At 55.0% G+C, this 23,196-nt stretch overlaps 1 protein-coding gene across 2 annotated transcripts; it reads right to left on the minus strand.

Annotated features, from left to right (window-relative positions):
* Window positions 1–9,073: 9,073 nt before the first annotated feature.
* Window positions 9,074–22,464, minus strand: AQP1 (aquaporin 1 (Colton blood group)). 2 transcript variants are annotated; one of them, XM_015447295.3, is made up of 4 exons: window positions 22,024–22,464; window positions 12,362–12,526; window positions 11,953–12,033; window positions 9,074–11,129 (listed from the first exon to the last, which is right to left on the minus strand). In XM_015447295.3, exons 1-4 carry the CDS (start codon window positions 22,405–22,407, stop codon window positions 10,950–10,952), a joined length of 810 nt encoding a protein of 269 aa, XP_015302781.2. In that variant the 5' UTR covers window positions 22,408–22,464; the 3' UTR covers window positions 9,074–10,949. The 2 variants fall into 2 exon arrangements, with proteins under 2 accessions (XP_015302781.2, XP_065398229.1); XM_065542157.2 differs by lacking the exon at window positions 22,024–22,464 and having other exon boundaries at window positions 12,362–13,200.
* Between the last annotated feature and the right edge of the window lie 732 nt (window positions 22,465–23,196).

A 23,196-nucleotide genomic window follows, 5' to 3' on the forward strand; every position in this document is an offset into this window, starting at 1 on the left:
AATCACAGGCACCCAGAACTCTGAGCCTCACCAGTTTGCTCAGCTCTCCCAGGCCAGCCTCCTCCCCAGCAGCTCCTCTGGCCTCTGCTCCTATACCACAGGCCTTGCACTCGGCGCCTGGGGAAACAGTGTGCCTGGCCTGCCCAGAATGCCCCGTGGACACTGTTTTCTCCTCTTCTCCTTTGTTCAGCAAATGTTTCTTTGCCCCTGGAACTGTCTCCTGGGACTCACGGTGGAGGAGAGGCCAGCAGGGATGGCGGTGCTTAGAGCAGGGACAGGTGAGCTGGGGATCGTGCCTGTGCTCAGGGCCGTTCAGGGGACTGTAAAGGCCTTGGCAGGGATGGTGTAGGACTGTCCCCCACAGACAGAGCAAAGCAGAGATGAGAAATGTTCACAGTAAAAGGCAATCAGAGGTGAGGGCCAGCGCTAGCTCGGGGCGGCAGAAAGAGCTCCAGTCCCATCTCCGCGACTGAGCCCAGAGGTGACGTGGGGCAGGTTCCATCTCTCCGGCCCCAGTGCTCCCAGCTCTATGAGGGTGCAGGCGTCGGGGCTTTGGTCGATCCCCATCACCTCCAGCTCTCATCTGGCTTTCTCATGTCATCGCGCCTGAGTATCCCCACAGGCAGACATGGCGGTCCCAGGACAACCACGCCAACAGGAAGCTTCTACTTCAGCCCTGCCTGCGAAGGAGCCTAACTCCCTCCTCAGTGCATTAAGCCCCAGAACCTGCCCTGCAGGGCTCCCCGAAGGATTAGCGTCCAGCAGCAGAGGGCAGGGGTGATGTGGGCACGTGGGCAGGGCTTTGAAGACGGTCTCCCTGGGAGTGCTAAGCTCCCAGCTTTGAAAATAGTCCCCCTGGGAGGACCCAGGGGAAGGGGCCTCTCTGGCAGCTTCCCCAAGAGTTGGGCTGAGGTGCCAGGGTGATGTTTCCACCCGGATAAGCCCCGGAGTGTGTGGAATGAGAGCCAGGCCTGTGAGGGCTGCACGGGTTTCCTCCTCCCACAGGCGGGCGGGCAGGACTGGCTCTTGGCTCCTGCAGCCGGGGCAGAGAGGCCCCGCCACAGTAACAGCACACAGCAGCCACCTCAGGCCTTCCTCTCAGTGCTGTGTTATGGGGGCCTCAGCACAGGAAGGGGCTGCCCAGGGTCGCACAGCAAGGCAACGGCAGGGCCAGCAGGTCCCTAGGGTGAGTGCAGGTGTACCCCTTTCACAAGTGGACTGTCATAGTGGCCCCACCTAACCCTGGTCGCTGGGATGCTGGAGCCTCTGAGAAAGGTCCCCAGACCGCCATCCCTCTGTGTGTCCCTGATAGTGGAGCTGGGCAAGCATGGAGCCCGTGAGGTGTGATTTAGGACACAGTCGCAGGAGATCAGCTGGGGTCTCCATAACAAGCCCCAAGGCTAACACATAGACTTCCAGGGATGAGGCTTTGAAAAGCTTTTGGACAAAATCCTTGAGCCAGGAGTGTCTTTCAGGACTCTCAAATTCAATCCCCATGTCTACATGGGGACACTGAGGCTGAGAAAGGAGAAAGGGCTCCTTCAAGGTGCCACAGTGAGTCAGTAGCAGAGGAGAGCCCGGAACTCTGGGCCCTGACTCCTAGCCCAGTGCTCACTCTACTTCCACTGGCTGCAGGGGATTGGGAGTGAGGGAGCCTCGGTGTGCAGAGCCCATCCAGATGGGCTGGGATTGGCCTATTTTGGAAGGGTCTGGATGAGGCTGTAGCTCTGCTTGGGCTCACCCCCAGCCTGCACCACCTTTGCCCACAGCTCCAGGAGCTTGGCACGGACACCAGCCCCAGCTGGTTCCAGCACAATAGAAGGACAGTCAATGATTCATGGAGGCTTCGTTCCTGGGGGCCTTCTCCCCCAGGAGAAGCTGCTGGCTCCTGTACAAGCTCTCCAGCAGGGCAGGACAGTGATTAATCAGTGATGGGTCTGGAGGGAGAGTGTGGGAGGGTCCTCCCCACCCCCTATCTCTTCCTCTCTCCTTCTCTTTCTCCCCGCTTCTCTCTCTCTCTCTCTCTCTCTCTCTCTCTCTCTCTCTCTCTCTCTCTCTCTCTCTCCCCCCTCTCTCTCTCTTTCTCTCTCTCTCTCTCTGGCACACCCTATACCTGCCCCTCTCCCCCACTACCTCACCAGCACCATCACTGGGAACTCTACACCTCACTTTCCTGCTTCTTCCCTCACACCTGCCCTCAGGAGAGGTTTTGATAGATTAAGCCATCCTGAGGTTTTATACAGGGCAATTTGAAAGCTAAGGGGCCCTCAGAGATAACATCCAGGCCAGCATTTATAATGGGTGTTTTGTAGAAATCCAGTTGTCGGAAATGGTAATCCATGTTACTTCTGAAAGAAGGTTCTGTGGGCAAACAAGTTTGGTGAACACTGGCTTAAATAAAATGAGTTCTTACTGTGGGCCTTGTTGGAGCCTCTACTCTGCTGACTCGAATGGTGAGACTCCAAGAGGGTGATGTGGTTTCCAGACTTACCTCACCACCCATGAAAACCAGTTGATAGCTCCAAGAGCTGTGACCCTCACGTGGCGAGGACCACAGAGGGCAGGTGACTTCCCCAAGCCACTCCACTCAGGCCTTAGCCAGGAGCATGGGTGGCACTTATTGGTAAAGTCCCTCTGGCTGCTAAGCTATTTCAAATTCAACTCTCCAGGGTATTTTCCTCCAGAAAAATCTCCCCAAGGGGAGCCTGGGTAGCTTCACATTTAGGGAGAAAGAGGGAAAGGGGCAGGGGCCTGGAGCCCTCCGAATTTTCTGGAACTGAAATTGCAAGCCCATGGAGGCATTCCTGGGCATGGTGTCTCAGACCTCACATTCCTGGAGCCAGATGCAGCTGCTCATCCCAGCCCGGGAGGTCACTGCCAGCAGCGGAAATTCTTGGAGTTCGTCTCGGATGGAAGCTGCCACCAGTCCATCAGCTACAATCCAGGCGCAGTAGCGGCTCAGCGGCTCCAGGGAACTTCACGAACAGTTTAACAGAGTCGCTCCCACCCAAGGTCCCAGGAATCCTCCCTCAGGGCGCGGAACGGAGGTTCCTCTTTAGGTCTGCAGAGATACTGATGGGAGAGAGGGGGTAAAGCGAGGCAGGACACAAAAAGGTACAGGCGTAGGAGGGCGGGGGAATCCCTGAGTCCATCTCCTCGCTGCTGAGGCCCAGACACAGGGTGAAAGCACAGAACGCTAGGAAAGGGCACCGCGAGGTGTATTTCAGAGCCGCAGCACGTGCTTGGAGTTGGCACGCACAAGGTGGCCTATTGAAACTATGGGGCCACATCCCCTGTGACCAGCCTCCACAACCTTCCTCTGTCAATGATTTCACTGGGACATGAAACTAGCTTTGGCCACGCTCTGCCGTCTTAAATATGGAATTCACCTCCCAGTGCCTGACTTCACAAGGAATGTCAGCTGAGGAAATGTGATCAATGAATATAAAGGTTACTGACATTCTTAATCACATTTTGAATTTATTATACATTTCTTATTGAAAAAAATGTTCATTGACCCAAAAAAATATTTTGTGTATAATCAGTCCAAGGTTAGCCATTGGATCTGGCAAAGAAGATGGATGGCAGCATCCTGCCAGCCTGGTTTGGCAAGTGAGGAAGGGGAGCCCAGACTCCCACCAGACCCCCAGGAACTTGCTCTTCCCAGCAGGAAAAAAACATCAGCTGCCCAGAACTCAGCAATGTGCCACTATTCTGCGATTGGGTCTGGGTAAGGTGCCCTCATATTGCTCAAAAGCTAGATTTAAAGAAGGTTTCCTTGGAGTCCGCATGAATCCTGTCATCCCCTGGCAGGCAGTAGCCTGACACAGTCCAGAAGACCTTGCAGCTGGGCCCACAGGGAGCTCGCAGACGTGCACAGATGCGGCGTGGGCATTCCTGCTGACAGGCCTGACATGACTCTCCGAAGAATTGAGCCTCCTACGCACGTGCACACACACGCACACACACCCCCAAAGTGATATTCCAACTATATTAACACCCTGTGTGCCATGAGCACCACCCCCAGCCACCAACTTTACACGTACATGATTCAAATAAATTTTCTTAGTTTCATTGGTTTGATTTGTTTTGGTTTCCTATTTGAGTTCCTTAAAGGCATAGTTATTACATCTATTTAAGTCGCATTATGAAAAATATAAGCTAAGTTTACCAAAAAAAAAAAAAAAACTCATATGAAATAAGTCACCAGGGGCACGTTGCCCCCTTTCAGAATGTTCAAGACTGCTGTGAATTGTAAGCTTCAATCCTTAAGAACGTTTTCATCTGTACTAATTCTTTGGATTTCCTTTTTTTGGATTGGACTCGTTTGTCGAATCAGCTTCCCTCATGTTACTATTTCAGAGGGAGAAAGGATAATACTCTTCTACACATTGTGTATCTGCTTACCTACTTAAGCTTATTGAGAAGTGTATGCCAACTCACCCTTAATAAAAACAAGCCAGGCCAGCCTTCTCAAACCAATATTCGACCTGGGGAGCATGCTGGCTCTAGGCAAACTGAGTCTAGTACCTAGTGGTGACATCTGTTAGGAATAACACGCCTCTTGAGTTCCACATAACTCAAGGTACAGAGGGAGCAGAGCCGCCAGAGCATGGTGGGAGCATCCCAGGGGAAAGATGCCCCCCAGGGCCCAGCTGCACTGTCCCACCTGGCCTCACTCCCTGGGCATTCCAGATGAAGCAATGCACCACCTCCAGGCCAGGGAGGGGCTGGAACACCGCAGACATCCAAGAGAAGGGACCACTTCACCTACTCTCCTTACAGGTGAAGAGACTGAGGACCAGAGAGGAGCCTTGAACTCCAGCCTTGGACTATGTGCCCCAATCTGCTGATACACACATACATGCACATACACACACCCTTTTTCTAACTTGGACCTTGCTGGATAGACACCTCTTACTCCTTCCCACCCAAGGTTGACGTGTAAAATGTGTACCAGCCTGGTATGGTGAGGACACCGATCCATCGGAACTATCCTACAACTCTAGTGCTGGACAGGGTCTGAGGGGCCCCCTTAACCCATTGAGTGCTGGACCGTGGGGAAGCCTAGGGGAGAATAGAGAGGGGCCAGGAAGCTAGGAAGGCCAGAGAGCAGGAATAGGAGGATGTTACTTCGATAGCTCAAAACAGATGGAAATATTTTAAGAGCAGGTGGACTGGGCACGGTGGCTTATGCCTGTAATTCCAGCACTTTGGGAGGCCGAAGGGGGTGGATCACCTGAGGTCAGGAGTTCGAGACCAGCCTGGCCAACATGGCAAAACCCCATCTCTGCTAAAAATACAAAAATTAGCCAAGTGTGGTGGCACACGCCTGTAATCCCAGCTACTAGGGAGGCTGAGGCAGGAGAATCACTTGAACCTGAGAGGCAGAGGTTGCAGTGACCCAAGATCATAGCACTGCACTTCAGCCTGGGCAAGAGAGGGAGACTCCATCTAAAAAAAAAAAAAAAAAATCCAGGTGAAGCTGTACTAGCCCGTACGGCTGAAGATCAGTTGTGCTGTCACCCAGTTCCTGATTGGTGCACTGGAAAAAACAGAAAAATAAGCAAATCCTACATGCAGAGAAGATGGCTTTATTGGAATGAAGCAGAATCACCTAAGCAGGATGAGCTCATTAAAATTGCTGGATACCCTTCGCCATAGGCCTCTCTGCACACCAGGGCCCAAGGTATCAGTGGGGACTAGTGGGCTCTTGAGGGCTAGGGAAGACACCCCTGTAAGCACGGGCTTCACCTGCCTTCCCTACCTACAGAATCGCCCCCTTTTTGGCAGTAAGGACAGTAAATATCACTACCTTTGGGTCTTCAGGCCCCCAAGAATGGCCCCACCCTCGCCCCCAGCTTGGCAGCAAATTCCACTCATCGTCCTCATTGTATTCTAAACCTAAAGAAAACAAGACATCATGCCCAGCAGCTCCTCCATGAAACATTAATCACTGTCCCCTCCTAGAGAGGCTTCTGACCAGTGAAGGTGTGACCTACAGGAGTGATGGAAAAATCCCAAAGGGCCAGCACGTGGCCTGGCCACACCATGGGCGGGGGCCCCGGCGCCAGTGCCTCCAGTGGTTTTCCAGATTCCTGGCTTGGGTTCCAGGGATACTGGGGACTGCCTAAGAATCCTGAAAGGGAGAGAACCCTCCCTGCATCTACCGAATCCCCCAAGAGTGCCGTGGTCCTTGTGGTCAAGTGGCCTTGAGCCAGCCACACCCTTCTATTTGGGCCCTCGGAGCCCACAGAAGCTTTGAGATGGATGACGGTGCTGGGAGCAGGGCCAGGGCTATGGGCCGCTAACCCCGCTGAAGCTTCACCACATCTCTGGCCAGTGGATGAATCCTAGCCCAGGGTATTTCAGAAATAAAGTCTTCTACCTATAACCACTCAACACCTCTCCAGGGCCAGGAAAGATGAATCCTCTTGATTCTGGAGGAGAAAGTGAAATGTCAAAAAGCAAATATGAATCTGTAAGGATCTCAGACTCCTAAATGTTTAGAAACCCAGAAGAGATTGATCCGGTGCTTGAGATCGTAAATATGTGTGGCTGAAGTGAACATTCACCGCTGGGCTCTGGCCGACCTTCTGATCTTCCCAGGGTTCCTAGGGGTCCTCAGAATAAATGGAGCAATAACAGAACCATATGCAGAACCGTAATTTTTTGCTCTTGTGAGTTCAATGGAAAGACAAATATTCTAGGATTCAATGGCTGTTAGATTAAATTCTGCTTCCTTCTGGGCCAGGTGCAGGGGACATGACCTTCCAAGCCAGCTGAGCCATTCCGTGTACAAGTCTCAAGGGGAGGGCCAGGAGGGCGTCTGATGGAGATAGTGACCTGTTGTCTGGTCTCATCAGGGACCCAGTTGGAGATGCGTGACAGGTGCCCCTCATCAAGTCACATCACATGTGCAGTTGCCTGAATGTTCAACAGCCTGAGGACAAATATTGAATCCTGGGAGTTTTCAAGAAATTTACTACCTCCATTAAAGTCTGATGAACAAACAGACAAGGTCTCAGCTACCCAAGGAGCCCCACTTCATCTGTTATTCCCTCAAACCTCTCCCTATGTTGGGCTGTATAGAAGATGAGAAGATCAGAGTCAGGGGTAGCTCCAAAGAGATGGGGTGCCTGGAGCACTAAACCCACAGACTGGAAGATGAGGAGGAGTCTGGGATCACTTTGACCCAAAGCTGTTGCCACCTGGCCTGATGAGTAGCTGAGGGCCTGTCTTATTGCATTATTATCCCTCATGGTGCAGCATTGCCCTTCCCCTTCTCAGATACTCTGCTGGGTGAACATGGTTCTCAGACACTTTCCTCCCAAGGAGAGGCCGTGGAAGGCAGCAGGGAGATTTGAGTGACACCACGTCCAGTTAGCCCTGAAATGAACAGACTTCTCCTGATGCCAGAGGACTCTGGGGCTGGCCCTTCTCCTGCCTTCCCCCTCCCCATGCCCACTCTGCAGGAGTGGCTGTGCTCTTCATGAAGCCTGGCTTCCTGGCTAGCCCAGAGCTTAACTTAGCAGGAATCATGACAAAACCAGCCCAGACCACATCGTGGAAAAAGCCTGATCTTTGAAGCCAAGTAGAATAGGTTCAAATCCCAATTCTACCACCAACCTGCTGTATGGCCTAGGGCAAATCATTTCATCTTCAGGGGCCCTGGCATCTTCTACAAATGGGGACACATATCTCTACCTTCCAAGGATGTTGTAAAGATTAGAGCGAATGTATGCAAAATCTCAGGGAGATTCCTCACACATGGTAAGTGCTCAAGCAATACCAGTTCCCTAATGTCTTACTCAGGCCCTGCCTCATGGCTTTAGGATTCTAGAAGTCATATCTAAGCAATACACTAAAGAAGGCTGTGCCATGGAGTGGGGGTGAAATGGGGGTGGGGTAGGAGTGAATGAGTAGGAGTTGAGGTGGGGTGGCTGGGCCCATACTGGTGATTGGGAGGGCTTCAGGCCTAGAAGAATGTGACAAATTAAGGAGACAAGCCGAGAAGGGCCGTGAGCGATAGGCTTGGAACACCCTCACAGGCGGGCTTGGGATGCAGCGGGCTAGCCCATACCCAATTCCCATAGCTTGGCTGGCACTCTGCCATTTATATGCCCCTCTCAAGCTGGGAGATAAGTTTCCTTATCTGTTGAATGAGCTAAAAGTTCTTGCGAGGGAATGGAGAAGAGTGTGCAGATGTGATGCACTGATTTGCAGGGACTGAGACAGCCTAGTGACCCAGGGCACACAGAAATTAGAAACCCTGTTCCATCAACACGGCCTCAGTCTTCACTGGGGGCGCCTAGCTCCTGGCTCCCTGAGACCCAGCCCCCCTTATATCACCATCAGCCAGGCATTCCACAGAGGGGACAGGAACCATGTGTCTCCCAGGAGCAGTGCTGGGGCCCCAGGACCTGTCGATACACTATTTCCCGCCTCAGCCCACTGCCGTGGTGATACCTGTTCCCTATTATCAGGCACTACTAAGTGTGTGTGCACATCGGAAGGCTCAGGAGCTGGGGTCCCAGTCTCAATCTGAAGTAGCCCTAACTGCACTGGGCTCTGATGAGTGAGTCTGTCTCCCCTGAGATGCCCAGCCCCGGTCAGATGGGTTGCAAATGTGAGTGGAGGGAGGGAGGAAGGTGGAACAATCCCTAGTGTTCCCTGGGCCCTGCTCTGTGGAGGGTAGAGGGGATGAGGGGGCTGTTAGACTTCAGGCCTGCTTTTCCCCATCACGTCCATACTCCGGAATCAGAAATGGCTCCCATCGCTCCATTTAAACTGATCAGAAGCCTGCCCCTTTTCCCTGACCCCAGGTCTCCAAAGTCATCCCACTGGGCTCTGGAAGTCTCCTGCTAGGGGCAGGACCCTGTATCCCTCAGATAGGGTTTTGGGGTGTGGCTGTATCCATCGCCTGAGATTGGTGGTCTTGAAGGCAGAAGAGGAGGCAGTGGCTCCTCCTCAGACTGGGTCTCTAGCAGTGGACTGATTTCCTTGTGGAGTCATCCAGAAACATTTGTGGGGACATGGCATCAAAAGACGAAAAACTACAGGAAGCCCGAAGGACCTTACAAGTCATTTTCCTTTATTTGCTTAACATATAATGAAATTCCAACTCCAAAGAGACATATATGCAGAGCAGACAGATGCAGGGCCCTGGTGTGCAGCAGCCTAGAACCAAGCAGGGGGTGGGTGTGCCCCCCTCCCCTCCATCAAACCCTCCCCACTCCTGGCCCCTGGCCATTGCCCAGGCAGAAACTGAGAAGCTGGAAATGATAGGAATCAGCCTTGTGGTCCAGGGAGTAGCCAGAGACAGGGCCTTGGTTACTAGGCCTGGCCAAATCATTGTCTAGCTGAAACCGTGGGCCTCAGTTTATCTGTTAAATGAGCTAGAAGTTCCTGCTGGGGAATGGAGAAGACAGTGTGCAGTCGTGATGCGCTGGTGATAGCTAAGGGCCTCCTGGTTGTCCCTCTGCTTCTAAATACCTGTGTAATTGTGTCTCTTGGTTTCTGTTGCCATCATGGCTAAGTGCACAGTGGTGGAGCTGCTCTGGCCCTGGTGGAAATGAATGGACTTATGTAGATAGATGAGTGGAAGAATTCAGCCTTCAAAGCTGATTCTGATCTCTGAACTGTCCTTGGGCTGCAACTATAGCAACCTCATCACGTCAAGGCTGACCCCTCCCCTCCAGGTCAATGCGGAGGGAAGGCTGTGGCCAGGGGTCACACGGCAAGCCTGTGCAGGTTACTCACCTGCTCAAATGCCTCCAACCAGGAGCTCATGAACAAGAGAAGAGCTTGCTCCATCCTGCTCAGGACCAGCTGAGGGCTTGGAAAACCCCCAGGCCCAGCAAGGTCATCTGCCTCCATGGGCTGACCTGCGTCAGGCTCTTTCTGTTCTCAGGCTTTGGGCTTCAGATAGCTCAAGTGCTCTTTGATAAACATACGCCAGCATAATGGTGACCTGTGTCTACACTGATGAGAGGGAGTAGAGAACTGAAAGAATGAGCAAGATAATGCAGTGATAGATGGAAAGACCAACTAAAACTCAGAGAAGTAACATGGGTATTCCTCCTTCACCCTCTAAATGGCTTTATTTTGTCTAGGGAAGCCTCTCCATGGGGAACAGAAAGTTCCAACTACCTGGCTGTCTGTCGATCTCTGCTTTGTAGCCTGTCTGCTCTGCACACACGTACACAGAGGCGTGTGGCAACAGGCATGCCCCTGGGGAAAGAACACAGGGCAAGTGGAAAGAGCAGCCCTGGTCTAGACCACATCTTCTGGACCCATACTGTGTCTGCACTTAGGGGTTGCAGGCCCATTGAGCTCTGCCGATCCCTGCCACTTTGCAGAAGGAGGTCGCTGAGGCCCTGAGATAGGGACAATTCCAAGGTCAGGCCATAAGTCCGAGCGGGTCGGGGGCCTGCGAGCAAGCAGAGCTGAAGGAGCAAAGCTTGCCCCTCCACTGCACCTCCTGGGATCTCTCCCCTCCAAGCACCACTGGGAGCAAGGTGCATGTTAGGAGAAGAAGGAGGGCCATGCCCAAAGGCACAAAGCAATTACAGTAGAATCCCAGGCACCTGCGCAGGTGAGTCGGCGAGCAACTTTGGGGCAAGGGGGGACTTTGTGGCACACCTCCCATCACACTCTGAGGGGGCGACTAGCAGGTGGGTCCCTTTCTTTCACCTCCTCCACGACTTCAAGGGAGTGGATGTATTGGTAAATCTTGGTCCCCAGGAAGCTCTGAGGCCAGGAAACAGAAAGAGAAAGAAAGAGATAGAAACACCCCCAAATGAGGCTTGACCATGCAGGTCTGGCAGATCTTGGGGAAGTGACTTTGGCCAGCTTGTCAGAGTGTCTACAATATGGATTTCACCCCTCCCCTCCCTCCGCCCGTCCCTGCCCCTGCCCCCTACGTGGATGCCCAGGCCAGACCCCTTCTATTTGGGCTTCATCTCCACCCTGGAGTTGATGTCGTCGGCATCCAGGTCATACTCCTCCACCTGGCCGCTGGTCCACACCTTCACGCGGTCTGTGAAGTCACTGCTGCGTGGGGCCAGGATGAAGTCGTAGATGAGCACAGCCAGGGCTCCCCCGATGAATGGCCCCACCCAGAAAATCTAGGAACAGAGCAGGTACGTTGAGACGGCTCCACTCAGAAGCCCCTGGAAATCGTTCCCTGGGTTACCTCCCAGCCCACCACCCCGTTGGACAGGTTTTCTCCCACCTGCGATGGAGGCAGGTAGGAGCACCAAATCCTAACATCCTGATTCCAGTGCCCTCAAAACTGGCCCAGGCCAGAGTATGTGGTAAGGGCACCTCCTTGCCTCTGCATGGCCCAGCTCAGGCATGGGCAGTAGCAGCCCCTTCTTGAGGAAGGCCACTGCCCCCACGCTTCCAGCTTTGAAAGGGCCCCAGAGACCATTGCCTAATGCAAAGCTGGCCTAGCACATCCACATCCACAACCATAAGAGACAAAATCCACTGAGCGCCTCCTCTGTGTTGCGCTCAGTTTACAGATAGGGAGTGAGCCCTTTCCTCCTCCTGGCCACCCTGAGAGGTGGGTACCACCATATGCCCCTCCGAAGCTCAGGAAACCAAGGCTCAAGCACACGGTGCAAGGTCATGCTGAACCTGAAAGTGGCTGAGCCAGGATTTGGAGCCCCACTTTCAACCACACAGCTGGGATGACCTGGAGGCCAGGCAGCATGGGGCAGGGCCGAGCTGGGAGGGCAGAGACTGGGCCTGAAACTGCTCACAGTGTGACCCCACCCTGCCTCTACATGGCAGGCCTCGGTTTCCTGATTTCCTGTCCCCTGGCTGTCTCCTAGAGCCTCCAGGACAGGAAGGGACACTGTGAGGGTGGGGTCAGGCTTACCATGGGACACCAAAGCCTCCCACCCCACCTCCCTGCACGGTATGGGCAGCCTGTGGGTCGCCTACCCAGTGGTTGCTGAAGTTGTGTGTGATCACCGCGGAGCCGAAGGACCGAGCAGGGTTAATCCCACAGCCGGTGTAGTCAATCTGTGAGGGAAAGAGACAGGGAGAGGCAAAGGCAGAGAGTCACAGGTGAAGAGAGAGTGAGAGGAGAGAGAGAGTGGAGGGAGAGAGAACAATCAGGGTGGGGGACAATGAGACCCAGCAAGAGAGGAGTGCTGACCCCAAGCTGGGCAGGAGGTCCCTCTGCTCCTCTCCAGGGCAGGACCCTGCCCCCAGTCCCCAGCACTGACCTGCCGTCCTCCACCCAATGGCAAGAGCCCTGCCGGGAGCTCCACTGGCTGCCCATGGCAGGGCACCCCACCAGCCCCTGCCCTCCCTTCCCCCCCACCATCTGGGAGGGTCCCTGACTCACAGCCAGGAGGTGTCCAAGGGCTACAGAGAGGCCAATGGCAAGGGGGGCTGAGCCACCAAGGTCGCGGCGCCTTCGGTCAGTAGTGGCCAGCACACACAGCACCAGCTGGAGGGTCCCGATGATCTCGATGCCCAGGCCCTGGCCTGAGTTCACGCCATCAGCCAGCTGCAGGGGACACAGGCGGTGAGGACTGGTGAGGAGGGTAGGCAGGGACTGTGTCCCAGGACCCCAAGGATCCCCAGGCCTCCCAGACCCAGGCATGGAGGGCAGACCCTCAGATGGGCCTTCAGAGTCCATCACAGGGTCCCGGGCAAGCACACACAGCAGGTAGTGGAAATCAGGCCTTGAACCCACCCACTGCTGTTGATGAAACTCCAGCTCAGCCCCTAATACCTGCCTAGACCCAGGCTCCACTCTGCCTAGAAGCTGGAGAGGCCTGGGGTGAGCTGAGGCCTTCTCATCCAGCTGCAACCAGGCCAGGGTATTCTGGGGTACCAAGGCCAGAGGCAAGGGGCAAGCCCCAGGCATGAAGATGATGGTCAGGAGCACTCCTAGGAGAAGAGATGCAAACAGGTGGGAAGGCCCAGCAGGGGACATGGCTTCATACCCAAAAGTCCAGACCATTCTACCCCATGCCCAACTGCATCTAAATTCTGGGGCTGGGGAGGCCTTCAGAGAGGTCCTGGCTCCCTCCACCCCTCTTTCTCCTCTGTGCTTGCCTCCCTTATTGTCTCCACCCTCTCTCTCTCCTTCTCCACCCCTGTATCTTTCCTTGGTCCAAGGCCATTACTTCTGGCCCTGCCCTCCCTGTCTCTCCTTCTCTCTTCTTCCTCCCCACTGCTGGCCCCAGCCTCACCCTCCCTCTCCCTGGCCAGAGAGGCCCCGCCACCACTGTCTGGCTGCCACTTACTCCTGGGCCACTTTTAGAAACATGACTCATGGAAAGAGAAGGGAATGGGAGCTGCCATGAGGTCATGAAAGCCCTCCCCATGCAGCTGCCCCAGGAGGACCCCTCCCCAGGAAGCCCCAGCACCTTCCACTATGCTTTGTGGCCATCCCAGGGGCTAAGTGCACTCACACAGGAGAGCTGGACCACATCAGCAAAGGCTCCCTTGCATAGATGCCCAGATGAGGTCACTTAGGCTGCCTTCTCCCAGGCAGGGCTGTTGCACCCAAACACTTCCCAGCTGGGAGTCCCACTACCCAGCTCCCATCCTCAGGATATGGGAGTGTCTCTAAGGCCATAGGGAATTTTGCAAAATCCAAGGTAGGGGGGCACACCTTGGAGGTTTTCCCAGCCCCACCCTGAGGCCATCCTACAAGAACAATCCTCTTCCCGCCTTTGTCTGCAGCCCTGGGTTACAGGGAATGACTCACATCCCCTCCCCTGCCTTGCAGCCCCAACTTTGGGCTTTTCCTGGCGGACCCCAGGGCTACATCCCTTAGGTCCGCCAGCCCTCTGGGCAATGCGCAGTTCCCTTTCTGTCCCAAGGTTGGGCCGAGGAGGCAGAAGCCCTGTGTTCAGGTCCTGACTCTTCTACTTTCTGGCACCGTGAGCATGGCCTATCCCCTCTGGTCTTCAGTCTTCCCATCTACAAAATGGATCTCATTGTCCATGCCTGCTCTCCAGAGCAGCTGGGACGTTCAAAGGCCAAAGGGGCTGTCTCAGGGCATTTGGAAAGAGTTGCCGATGCAGGAGGGATGGGGTAGTGGTTGTGACTCTTGTTTTGGTTCTTCTCATTGTGGGTGCAGGATTTGGGGACAGGCAGAAGGAGTGACGGCAGCTGGAGCTGCTGGCAGAAGCCTGCCCAGAGTTAGGACAGGCCGAATGGGGTTGAGGCTGGTGAAGCCAGCCTGGCTAGTCCTGATGCCCACCCACACTTGCACCTGTGAGGCCCCTGTCCCTCTGGATCTGAGCCCTCAGGAAGCTCACGGCTCCTTCTATTCGTCTATCTTCTGCTCTGTGAGGGTGGCCTAATTGCTAGCTGGCAGAAGTCCTGAAACCAGCCCTTCCCCGATGATTAATGGAGTCATCGCTGTAAGTGGCTCCCGCCTTGGAGAATCCTCCCAGCCCCACCCCTCACAGATGTGACCAGAAGGAGCTCATCTCCTCCTCTGTTTCTTAACCAGCTGTGAGAGTCCCAGCTGCTACCCAAAGACACCATGCTTTTCATGCAAAGTGGACAGAGCAGAGGGTGATGGTTCCAGGCCCTGTACTCTGAGTCCTTGGGAAGGGGAGGGGTCAGCCACCTGCCCTGGGAATTCTGGAATGTGCCTTCCTGACTGCTGAGAACCACATGGGCTGACAGCCTTCCTCTCCAATACCCACTACCACCACCACCAGGAAGCCTCCCCTGCTTGCTTCAACATCTACTGACAACCTTCCTTCAACTGCCTAATACACTTGCATTATTTACATCTGGAAAAACTTGATAATTCAGAATTGGAAGGGGCACTGAAAGGCCTGTTGAAACTCAATGTCCAGGAAAGAGCAGGTAAAATACTTCAAATTGTATGTTACTGTTTACAACCCATTGAATTTGAAAAGTTGCTTACACAGGGACAATTCCCATTGTAATCACTTGTTTTATACATATATATGTATATATATACACATATATAATATATATTTTATATATAGTATATATAAGTGTATATGTGTATATGTGTGTGTGTGTGTGTGTGTTTGCACATCCCCATGTAGTTTTGCCTGGCCCAGGTCTTATTAAGGCAGAAAAAAGTAACAGTCAGAACAATTCTCTTCCCTCCTTTGCAGCCCTGGGTTTTGTGAAGGCAAGTATTACCTAAAGAATAATCCACACATTTCTTCTGAAGTGTCAGAAGATACAAGCTCTCCATTTTGTGCTGAGCCCTTGTAAAACCACTGCTCAAGGCCCAGTTCAGACCCCACCAGCTCCTAGAAGCCTTCCCAGATCCCTGGCTGGAATTAACTTCTGCTCCCACCCACCATGCCCTCACTGAATTCTCTGCATCTTATAGGAAACCAATCTTCCTGCAGCCTATATGGGTGCATCTCCTCCTGGCCTGGGAGCTCGGTGAGGACAGGGTGGGGGACCTCTGCCATTTCTCTGCCCACACATCTGAGGAGAGGCTCATTGTGTGGTGATAGAAGTGGCAGAGAATGCTAATTTTCTAGAACCCCCACCCTCACTAGGGGCAGCCTGGCTCCAGAGACGCTCTCCGGACCCAGGGCTATCTTCCTCACTTTCTAGCTGGGAAACAATGGGCCAATCATTAGCCTCTGGGAGCCCCAGAGGGCAGCCTGTGTGATGGCTCAGTGAGATGATGATGCAGAGGCTGAGGCCCAGGGAGGATGCAGCAAAGCCGGGATCCTTGCCCCATAGTCTGTGCCACCCTACACTCACAGGTCAATGGGCTGGTCACTCCCAGGCCCAGCCAAGGGACCTGGCTATTGCCAGCTTGGACTTGGGAGCCAGCAGAAGGTGGCTCTGTGGTTGTCAGTGTGTCCTGCCTCTAGGGCAGCCCAGGGATGATCTCTCCAGGCAATGTGCTCTAAGCCTTCCCCGCTGCCCATAGACAGGCCAACCAGGGTAGCTTCCAAGACACGGGGCCCCTGGCTTGGCCTGGGCACTCTGGCGCCCTGGCCTTGGGGAACAGCAGGCTCCAGAGCCAGGCCTGACTGTGGCTCTGAGCATTAGTTCTCGAGGGACAGGAACCATCGAGGCCTGCCCTGCCCACCCCAGTGCCTCCAGGACTCAGCACTGGGCAGTGAGGAGACCCATGTGGGCCCCACAGTGTCACTCCTCCATGGGTGTTCACACGTGGACATGGGGGTATTCCTGGTTTTGTGTGCCTCTGTGTGTCTTTGTAAATAAGTGTCTGCTGTGTCTGTGGATGACCACATGTGTCCAGGGCTGACTCTTTCTCTTTTTTATTAGATTGTAAGTGGTTTATTACATAATAATTAAATTTTAAAAATCTATAAAAGAACTACAAAAATCCCCCACGTGTATGCACTAAACAACATAGCCTAAAAATAAATGTGGGAAAAATTGACAGAATTACAAGGAGGATTGGATCACTCTACCACCAGAGTGAAAAATTTTAACAATCTTCTATTAGAAATGTATAGAATCATGAAGCAGCCAAAAACTACCAATATCACGAACAGGGAGGGTTCAAACCCCATAATTAACAAGCTTGATTTAAGAAAAATATGAAAAACCCTGTACCCATGAATTAGAGAATGCACACTCTTTTTCATCCCATGTTGGATATTTAGACAACTGATGAGGTACTGACCAAGTGTCTCGGCCCTCTCTGGGAACAGCTATCATGCAGGGGTCTCTGCAGGAAATGAGGTCCTGGAGGCCGTGCTGTGTGTTTGCACTGGTATGTCTGATGGCACTTCTGAGTGCCTCACTGTTTCCCTGTGTCATATACCCACACAGGTGCCACTACCAGCTCAAGAGGGAAGAGAAGAGAAAAACAAAATGAGCCCCCCGTGTGAGAAAGCAGCAGGTCTCAACAAGCCCTTTATTTGCTCCCAGAAACCATTTCATCTTCCTGACAAGAAACAATACACAAAGCAATGGCTTCCTCCCTCCCTTCCTCCCTCCCTCCCTCCCTCCCTCCTTCTTTTCCTAACTCCAGGGCAGGGAAAGGAAAAGGCTCCATTGAGGAACCCCCGCCCAACCCTCCTTGGGTCCCAGAGCCTGAGTGGGACCATCCGGTCTTGAGAATGTGCTTTGTGTACCGTGTGTGCGTCCCCCACGCAAGAGCACATGTGTGTGCATGTTTGTGTTTGTGCCATGTGTGTATACTTCGGAGCAGCAGAAATAATCAAGGGCTAGGAGGCAGCGCCACACCTCTGTCTCCGTGCCTCCGTGGGCTTCAGTTTCCCCATCAGTAAAATGGAGGCCTTGGCCCAGATTCTAGCCCCTGGCAGTATCTAGAAATACCTCCTGCCTGACCTCGGGTTGGTCACCCTCCAGCCCCAGATCAGAAACCTGAGCACCGGATCCCCCGCAGGCCATCAGAACTGCTGGTCTCAGCGTGACACAAAGCCTATGTTGCAGAACCTGTCACCCACCCCACTGGACCCCTGCATAGACCAGCACCCCCAAAGCAGCCTCCCCACCAGATAGCATCTACTTGCACACCCCTAATGGCAAGGACCTTATTGACTTAGAGGCAGCCCCTTCTTCATGTCAACAACAATATCAACAACAACCTTCTTTACACTGAGTAGAAATCTGCCTCTCAAGGGGCCCTGACAGCGAGATTGCAGGCACTGAAAGGAGCTGCTGAAAGGGCCGGGGTCATTTTCCAGCCTTTCTGGATGTCTTTTAAGTTGGAGATTTCAGCCTCAGAGTATGCCCACCCCACTGAACTGTAGCTCCTGGCTGAGTGAAGACAGCCCCTCATGATCCCCCTGGGTACCATTCCATGTGGGCAAGGAGCCCCTCTTGTCCCCAGGGGGAAGCCCTGACTGAGGGGACCCTGGCTACTTGCAGGGCCTCGTGGACAGTATTTTCCTGCCTTCACCTCCAGGTGTGAGGGCTCAGATCCCAGCCATTCAGGAGACTCCAGACTTGGCGCTTCCAGAAGGTAAGGGCCATGGCCCCTCCTGGGTGGGGGCCTTAGACTAAGTGGGGGCACCATCTGAAATTGGCTTGCAGTGAACTAATGGCCCCTTGGGGGTAATGAGCAGGGGGTGAACCCCTCAGACAGGCATCCCAGGGGGCCATGTCCCTTCTCAAAGCATGGCCCCTTCAGAGTTCCCAGGGCAAGCCCCGGTCAGGGCCAAGCATTGGGATGGGCAACACTGGGACCGACTGGGCTGTTCTGAGGGCCTTAAAGGGGAAGCAGCCTCAGGATTTTCCGTGATGAGGGAAGTCTCCACCACAAAGCTCCCGCCCCATCTCTGTGCCCTCCCCCTCATCTGGGGCTGGCGGAAACAGTAATTATATGTCCCAGATGTGGCATCACCACCCAGCCCCCAGCCCCTCCCTGGGCAGGCCGGGTTGGGCAGGGACATGGAAACTCTGCCTTCCTTTCCCCAGCCCTCCCCTGAGCTCTGGAGGAGGTGGCAGCACCCCCGGGAGAACTGGTGGCATGAAGGGGCCTCTCACTTTATGACTGGGGAAACTGAGGCCCAGAAAAATGGGATAAAGGGGAGAGCTTAGGGCTTCAGTCAGGCCCCTGATGCTGCAGGTAGAAACACTTCATGAGCAGTCAGGCCCCGAATGAGCAGGACTGGGAGAAGACCCCAAAGAGGGTAGCTTTGCCCTCTGCCTGAGCCCAGCGGGCTGAAATCACAGGCTCTGGGGACCCAGACCCCTTCCCCTGGATGCAGCGCCTGGCCCAAATCCTGAGCACTCACCACCCTCCTCCCATGCCCCTCCAGCCTGACCATACCCCACAACTCCCACACCATGGCCCCCACCTCCTCCTAGCCTGTGCTCACACAGTCCCTCTGTCCCTTCCCTCTGCAATGTCTCCACATTCAGGCTCCTACGAAACCTTCTCCCTGATGCCTTCCAGGCCCTCCCACCCCTTAAGTTCAAAAGTTCCTGGGCCTGCCCTGACACCTCTTATCGCATCTGCCTCCTGCTCCGTATCACAGACAGCTGGGCACTGGCTTATCTTGACCTAGGGCTGTGGGCTTCTCTGGGGAGGCAGCCAGGCTAACCTAACCCAGTTTAGACGTGAGCACCCAGCAGTCCCCAGTCATGCTTGTAGGCCGGCTGAGCAGACCAGACAGCAGAAGAATGAAAAAAGCCGGCAAATACCAGGAATCCTGAGTCCACCAGCATCTCCTACTTCTCAGAGCCCAGCCACACCCTGCTATGTCACTATCTCATAGACAGGAACTAGGGCCACACAGGCCGGTCTGTTGTGTAATGCCACATGGTATTAGTGGCTGAGCTAGGACAGGGACAGGCAAGAGTGTCCACCCCAGCCTCAGAGCCTCTCACCCTTGGCTAAAATTGGTATATGGCTCTTAGTACTAACCGGGACCTTGCAGGCTGGATGGAGGCCCACGGTCTCTCTAGGGCGTATCCTGAGCCCTGACTCAGTCAGGAGAAAGTTGTCCCCAACATGTCCCGAAGGGACACCCCCTGACTCACTGCAACCACTTCCTGCCACTTCTTTCTCTGTTTTCCTTGGAAATCTCCATGCCAACCACTTGCCCCACCCAGGTTTTGGCCGGGGTGGGGCTCAGGGCCAGAGAGGCTACAGGAGCCTCCCCCAGGTCATGAAGGACAGTGTGTCACCTGCTGCCCAGACCGTTCCCTGCTCCTCTTGAGGCATCCAGGCCACGCCTGAGACCCCTCCAGTTCCAGGGCCAGTGTCTGACGGGAGCCTTTAGGGGGGTACCTTCTCTATTTCTAGGCCCAGAGTTGAGCTTCTGATCCCTACCCTTCCACTGTCGGGACAGGGCAGTGCCTGAGCCCCCACCATCATGCTTAGCACCCTTATGTTCAGCACTGCCCCTGCTGGGCTGCTCTTAGCCAGCCTTCGTGGGATGGGTGATAAGCTCAAAGCAATGAAGTGAGCTGGCTGTCTGGGTGTGGCTGTGAGGTCACAACACTTAAGTCCCCTCTCGAGGGTCAGGGTCCACAGCTCCAATAAAGCTCAATAAGTTAGCAGCAGACAGGTCTTGAACCCAGGTGTCTGCCTCCCAGCCCAGGGCCGGCTCCCACACTAGGCTGCTCCTCTTTCTCTCCCATTTGCAACATGCCCAGCCCAAGTATTGGGGTGACTATAAAAAATGAAGGCCAGGGAGGGAATGGGGCACAGGAGTCGGGTGTGGCCTCTGATCCAGATGGCACAGAAGGGGCCCGCCCTCCCGCCTCTGGCTCGGATGCACATACTAGAGTGTGAAGCCTCTGCCAGCAGGTGCAGAGGTTCTGCCCTGTGAGATGGGAGGGACGATATGGGGTCAGAAAGTCTAGGAATCACATCCCCTCCCCTACAGGGACGCTTCCCCAGCCCAGCATACCCAGCCAAGCTTCAGTGTGAGCTTGACCCTACCCAGTGGAACTCCCCGAGGCCACAAGCTCTGCCCCCACTGGAAACTGAGGCCTGGGGGCAGAGCTTGACATGGCCTGCCTGAACTCTGTCCCGTACATACCCCGCAGCCACGTCTAAACTGGCTAAAGTCTAAACTCCAGCCCATGGAGGTAATCTTCAATCTTGGGCCAAGCAGAGGTTGGCTGCAGAGGAGGTTGGGTGAGGTGTCACCGTGACACAAAAGCGCTAAGCCCCCCGTGGCTGGGCTGAGCCAGCTGCCCTCTGCACCAGACCTTCACCTAGCCTCCCCCAGGCTGTCAGCTGCAGGATCTGAACTTTGACTGAGAAGCGAGAGGACAGCTGCTGTAATCACTACTGCCATCTCTGAGGCGCCCTCTGAGATGACCCACACAGTCCCCACACCCACCTGCCCTGCCTACAGCCCTGCCAGTCTCATCTCTCCAGACAAGTCCTCCTCTCTGCTTCTTAACCTCTCCCTCCCTGTGAGGGCACCCCCAAGCCTGCTCACCTGTCCCTTGGGCCCTCAGACATCCTCCAAGCCTTCCTCAGTCTCTCAGGCCAAATCTCCCCCTGCTGTTGCCCAAGCCCGGCCTGAGTTTGCACTTGTCTGAGGAGCTGGGAAAGGCCAGGTCTGGGACAGCAGGCGGCTGCCACCAGCGGCCACTTTGCCATGCTAAGCAGCCCAGGAGACATTCTTTTCCACAGCTGCCACCCAGTCACCAGCATCTGCTTGTCATTAGTGACCCCAGTCCAGACCCCATTCAAGCCGGGAGCCATGGGCACGTGTGGTTGCAAACTCACCCCCACACACCCTAACACAGCAGCACAAACATGCACACAGTTTACACAAGCACAGAGACTCATGCTGGCAGACGCATGCACACATACACACCTTCACACACACACGCACACGTACATGCACACACGCACATGCGCGCACACCCACCCACACACACACACACGCCACACCTCTCAGTGCCTGGAGACCATGGAGCCCAGCACTTGCCCCCCAGCCCATACTGTAATCCAGGAAAACTGCCTTCAAACAGCCCCAGAAAGTGTTTTCACTGCCTTATCTTTGTCTAATTCCCAGGGGCGGAAGAGTGGAAGACGGCCTTTCTCTGGATTCCTAGAGGTGGTTTGTTTGGAAACCTGTGTGAATATGGGGGGCTCCCTGAGGGAGTCCTGTTCACACACCTGCAGAACCAGCTGCAGACAGGCTGGGCATCTGGTTCAGGGTGGCTGGGGAAAGCGGGCGAAGTTTCCCCAGGGTGCAGGGCTGGGGGAGGAGGGAGTTGGTGGCACAGGCAGGACTGAGAAGGGCCAAAAAGCTACAGCCAAGGGGCGAGGAGCTGCTGGCCAAGCTTATTCCCCATAATAGATGCCCTGCAGGGGACATTGGCAAGACCATTATTCTCTTGATCTCAGCTTCCCACAGTGCCTGGCAGAAAACAGGCTCTGGGAGGCATGCATAACTGAGTTCCAGCCCCAGCTCTCCCCCCCGGCTCTCTATGTGACCTCCAGCAACCTCTTGTCCTCTCCGTTCCTCAGTGTCCGCATCTGCACGATGGGCAGAGGATGGAACTGGTGCCTTTCAGCATCATTCTAGAACCCCCCAAGCTCGGGGACACCCCACTCACATCATTGCGGCCGAGCGAGTTCCCAGGCAGGGAGGAGGTGATGCCCGAGAGGATGGCGGCGGCGACGATGGCCCCCACGCACTGGGCGATGATGTACATGAGGGCACGGAAGATGCTGATCTGGCAGCTGAGCAGCAGCCCCAGCGTGACAGCCGGGTTGAGGTGGGCGCCACTGATGTGACCCACGCTCTGTGCCAGCGTGGCGATGCTCAGTCCGAAGGCCAGCGATACCTTCACATTGTCCTGGACCGCCGTCTGGTTGTTCCCCACTGGGTATTTGAAGCCCAGGGCAGAGCCAATGCTGATGAAGACAAAGAGGGTCGTGGCCAGGAACTCGGCCACCACTGCCCTCCAGAAGAGCTTCTTCTTGAACTCGCTGGCCATGCTGGCAGGGGGCTTGGCCTGAGACCGCTGCCGGGTGCTCAACTCCCTCTGAGAGCTGAGCCACAGCCTGGGCTGGGCCTATTTATAGGGCCGGGGGGCGGGGGGAGCACAAAGGGAGGAAGGCCTCTCTTCACTCCTGGCCCGCCCCACACTGCACGGACCTCCTCTGGATGGATGCAGACACGGCTCTGCTGTCCGCCTGCCAACTTTTTCCTTCCTCCTCTCCCCCTCCCTCTCTCTCTCCCTCCGCCCTCAGCCCTGCCCAGCCCAAGGAGGCAGGCAGGAGGCAGCCGTCGCTCTAATAGGCTTTGGGAAATTCTTCCAAGCTGGCCCCACTCACGGGACCAGAGAAATCCAGGTGTCTCCGCCCTGTGTGCAAAGCTCAGGGGGTTCCTGAGGACACAGCCAGGTGCTCCAGAGTGGGCGGGGTGGGCGGGGTGGGCGGGCTGGACTCAGTGGGTGGACGTTGCCCTCCCTGGAGGCAGGCACCATGATCCTGCTGGCCTGACATCCCCATCCCAATCCAGAGAGGCACTGGTCTGGAGTCCCTGGGCCCAGGGCTCCAGAGGGGCAGTCAGGGCCTCCCACACGGCCACTGCATGCCATGTTAGGGATGTCCCAGAGTCCCCAGTCTCCCCGAGCCAGGCCTCTGTGGATGGGGCACGGAGGCATCAGAAGGTGCAGATAGGTTGTCTGTGGCTGCCCTCCACGCTGTGGTTGGGGACAGGCCTGAGCTAGGCAGAGCTGTTAGAAAGCCGCTACCCTGGGAGCTCCAGAGCAATTTGAACC

The sequence above is a fragment of the Macaca fascicularis genome, chromosome 3, assembly GCF_037993035.2.
Source record: "Macaca fascicularis isolate 582-1 chromosome 3, T2T-MFA8v1.1".
Taxonomy (NCBI): domain Eukaryota; kingdom Metazoa; phylum Chordata; class Mammalia; order Primates; family Cercopithecidae; genus Macaca; species Macaca fascicularis.

Excerpts from the sequence above, each read along its gene's own strand:
- AQP1 (XM_065542157.2), bottom strand. The coding sequence starts at position 12,985 with ATGGTCTGGACTTTTGGGTATGAAGCCATGTCCCCTGCTGGGCCTTCC. Across the intron at positions 12,034-12,361 it reads CCCTTGGACACCTCCTGGCT|ATTGACTACACCGGCTGTGG; the intron begins GTGAGTCAGGGA and ends TTTCCCTCACAG. Across the intron at positions 11,130-11,952 it reads ACAACTTCAGCAACCACTGG|ATTTTCTGGGTGGGGCCATT; the intron begins GTAGGCGACCCA and ends CTCTGTTCCTAG.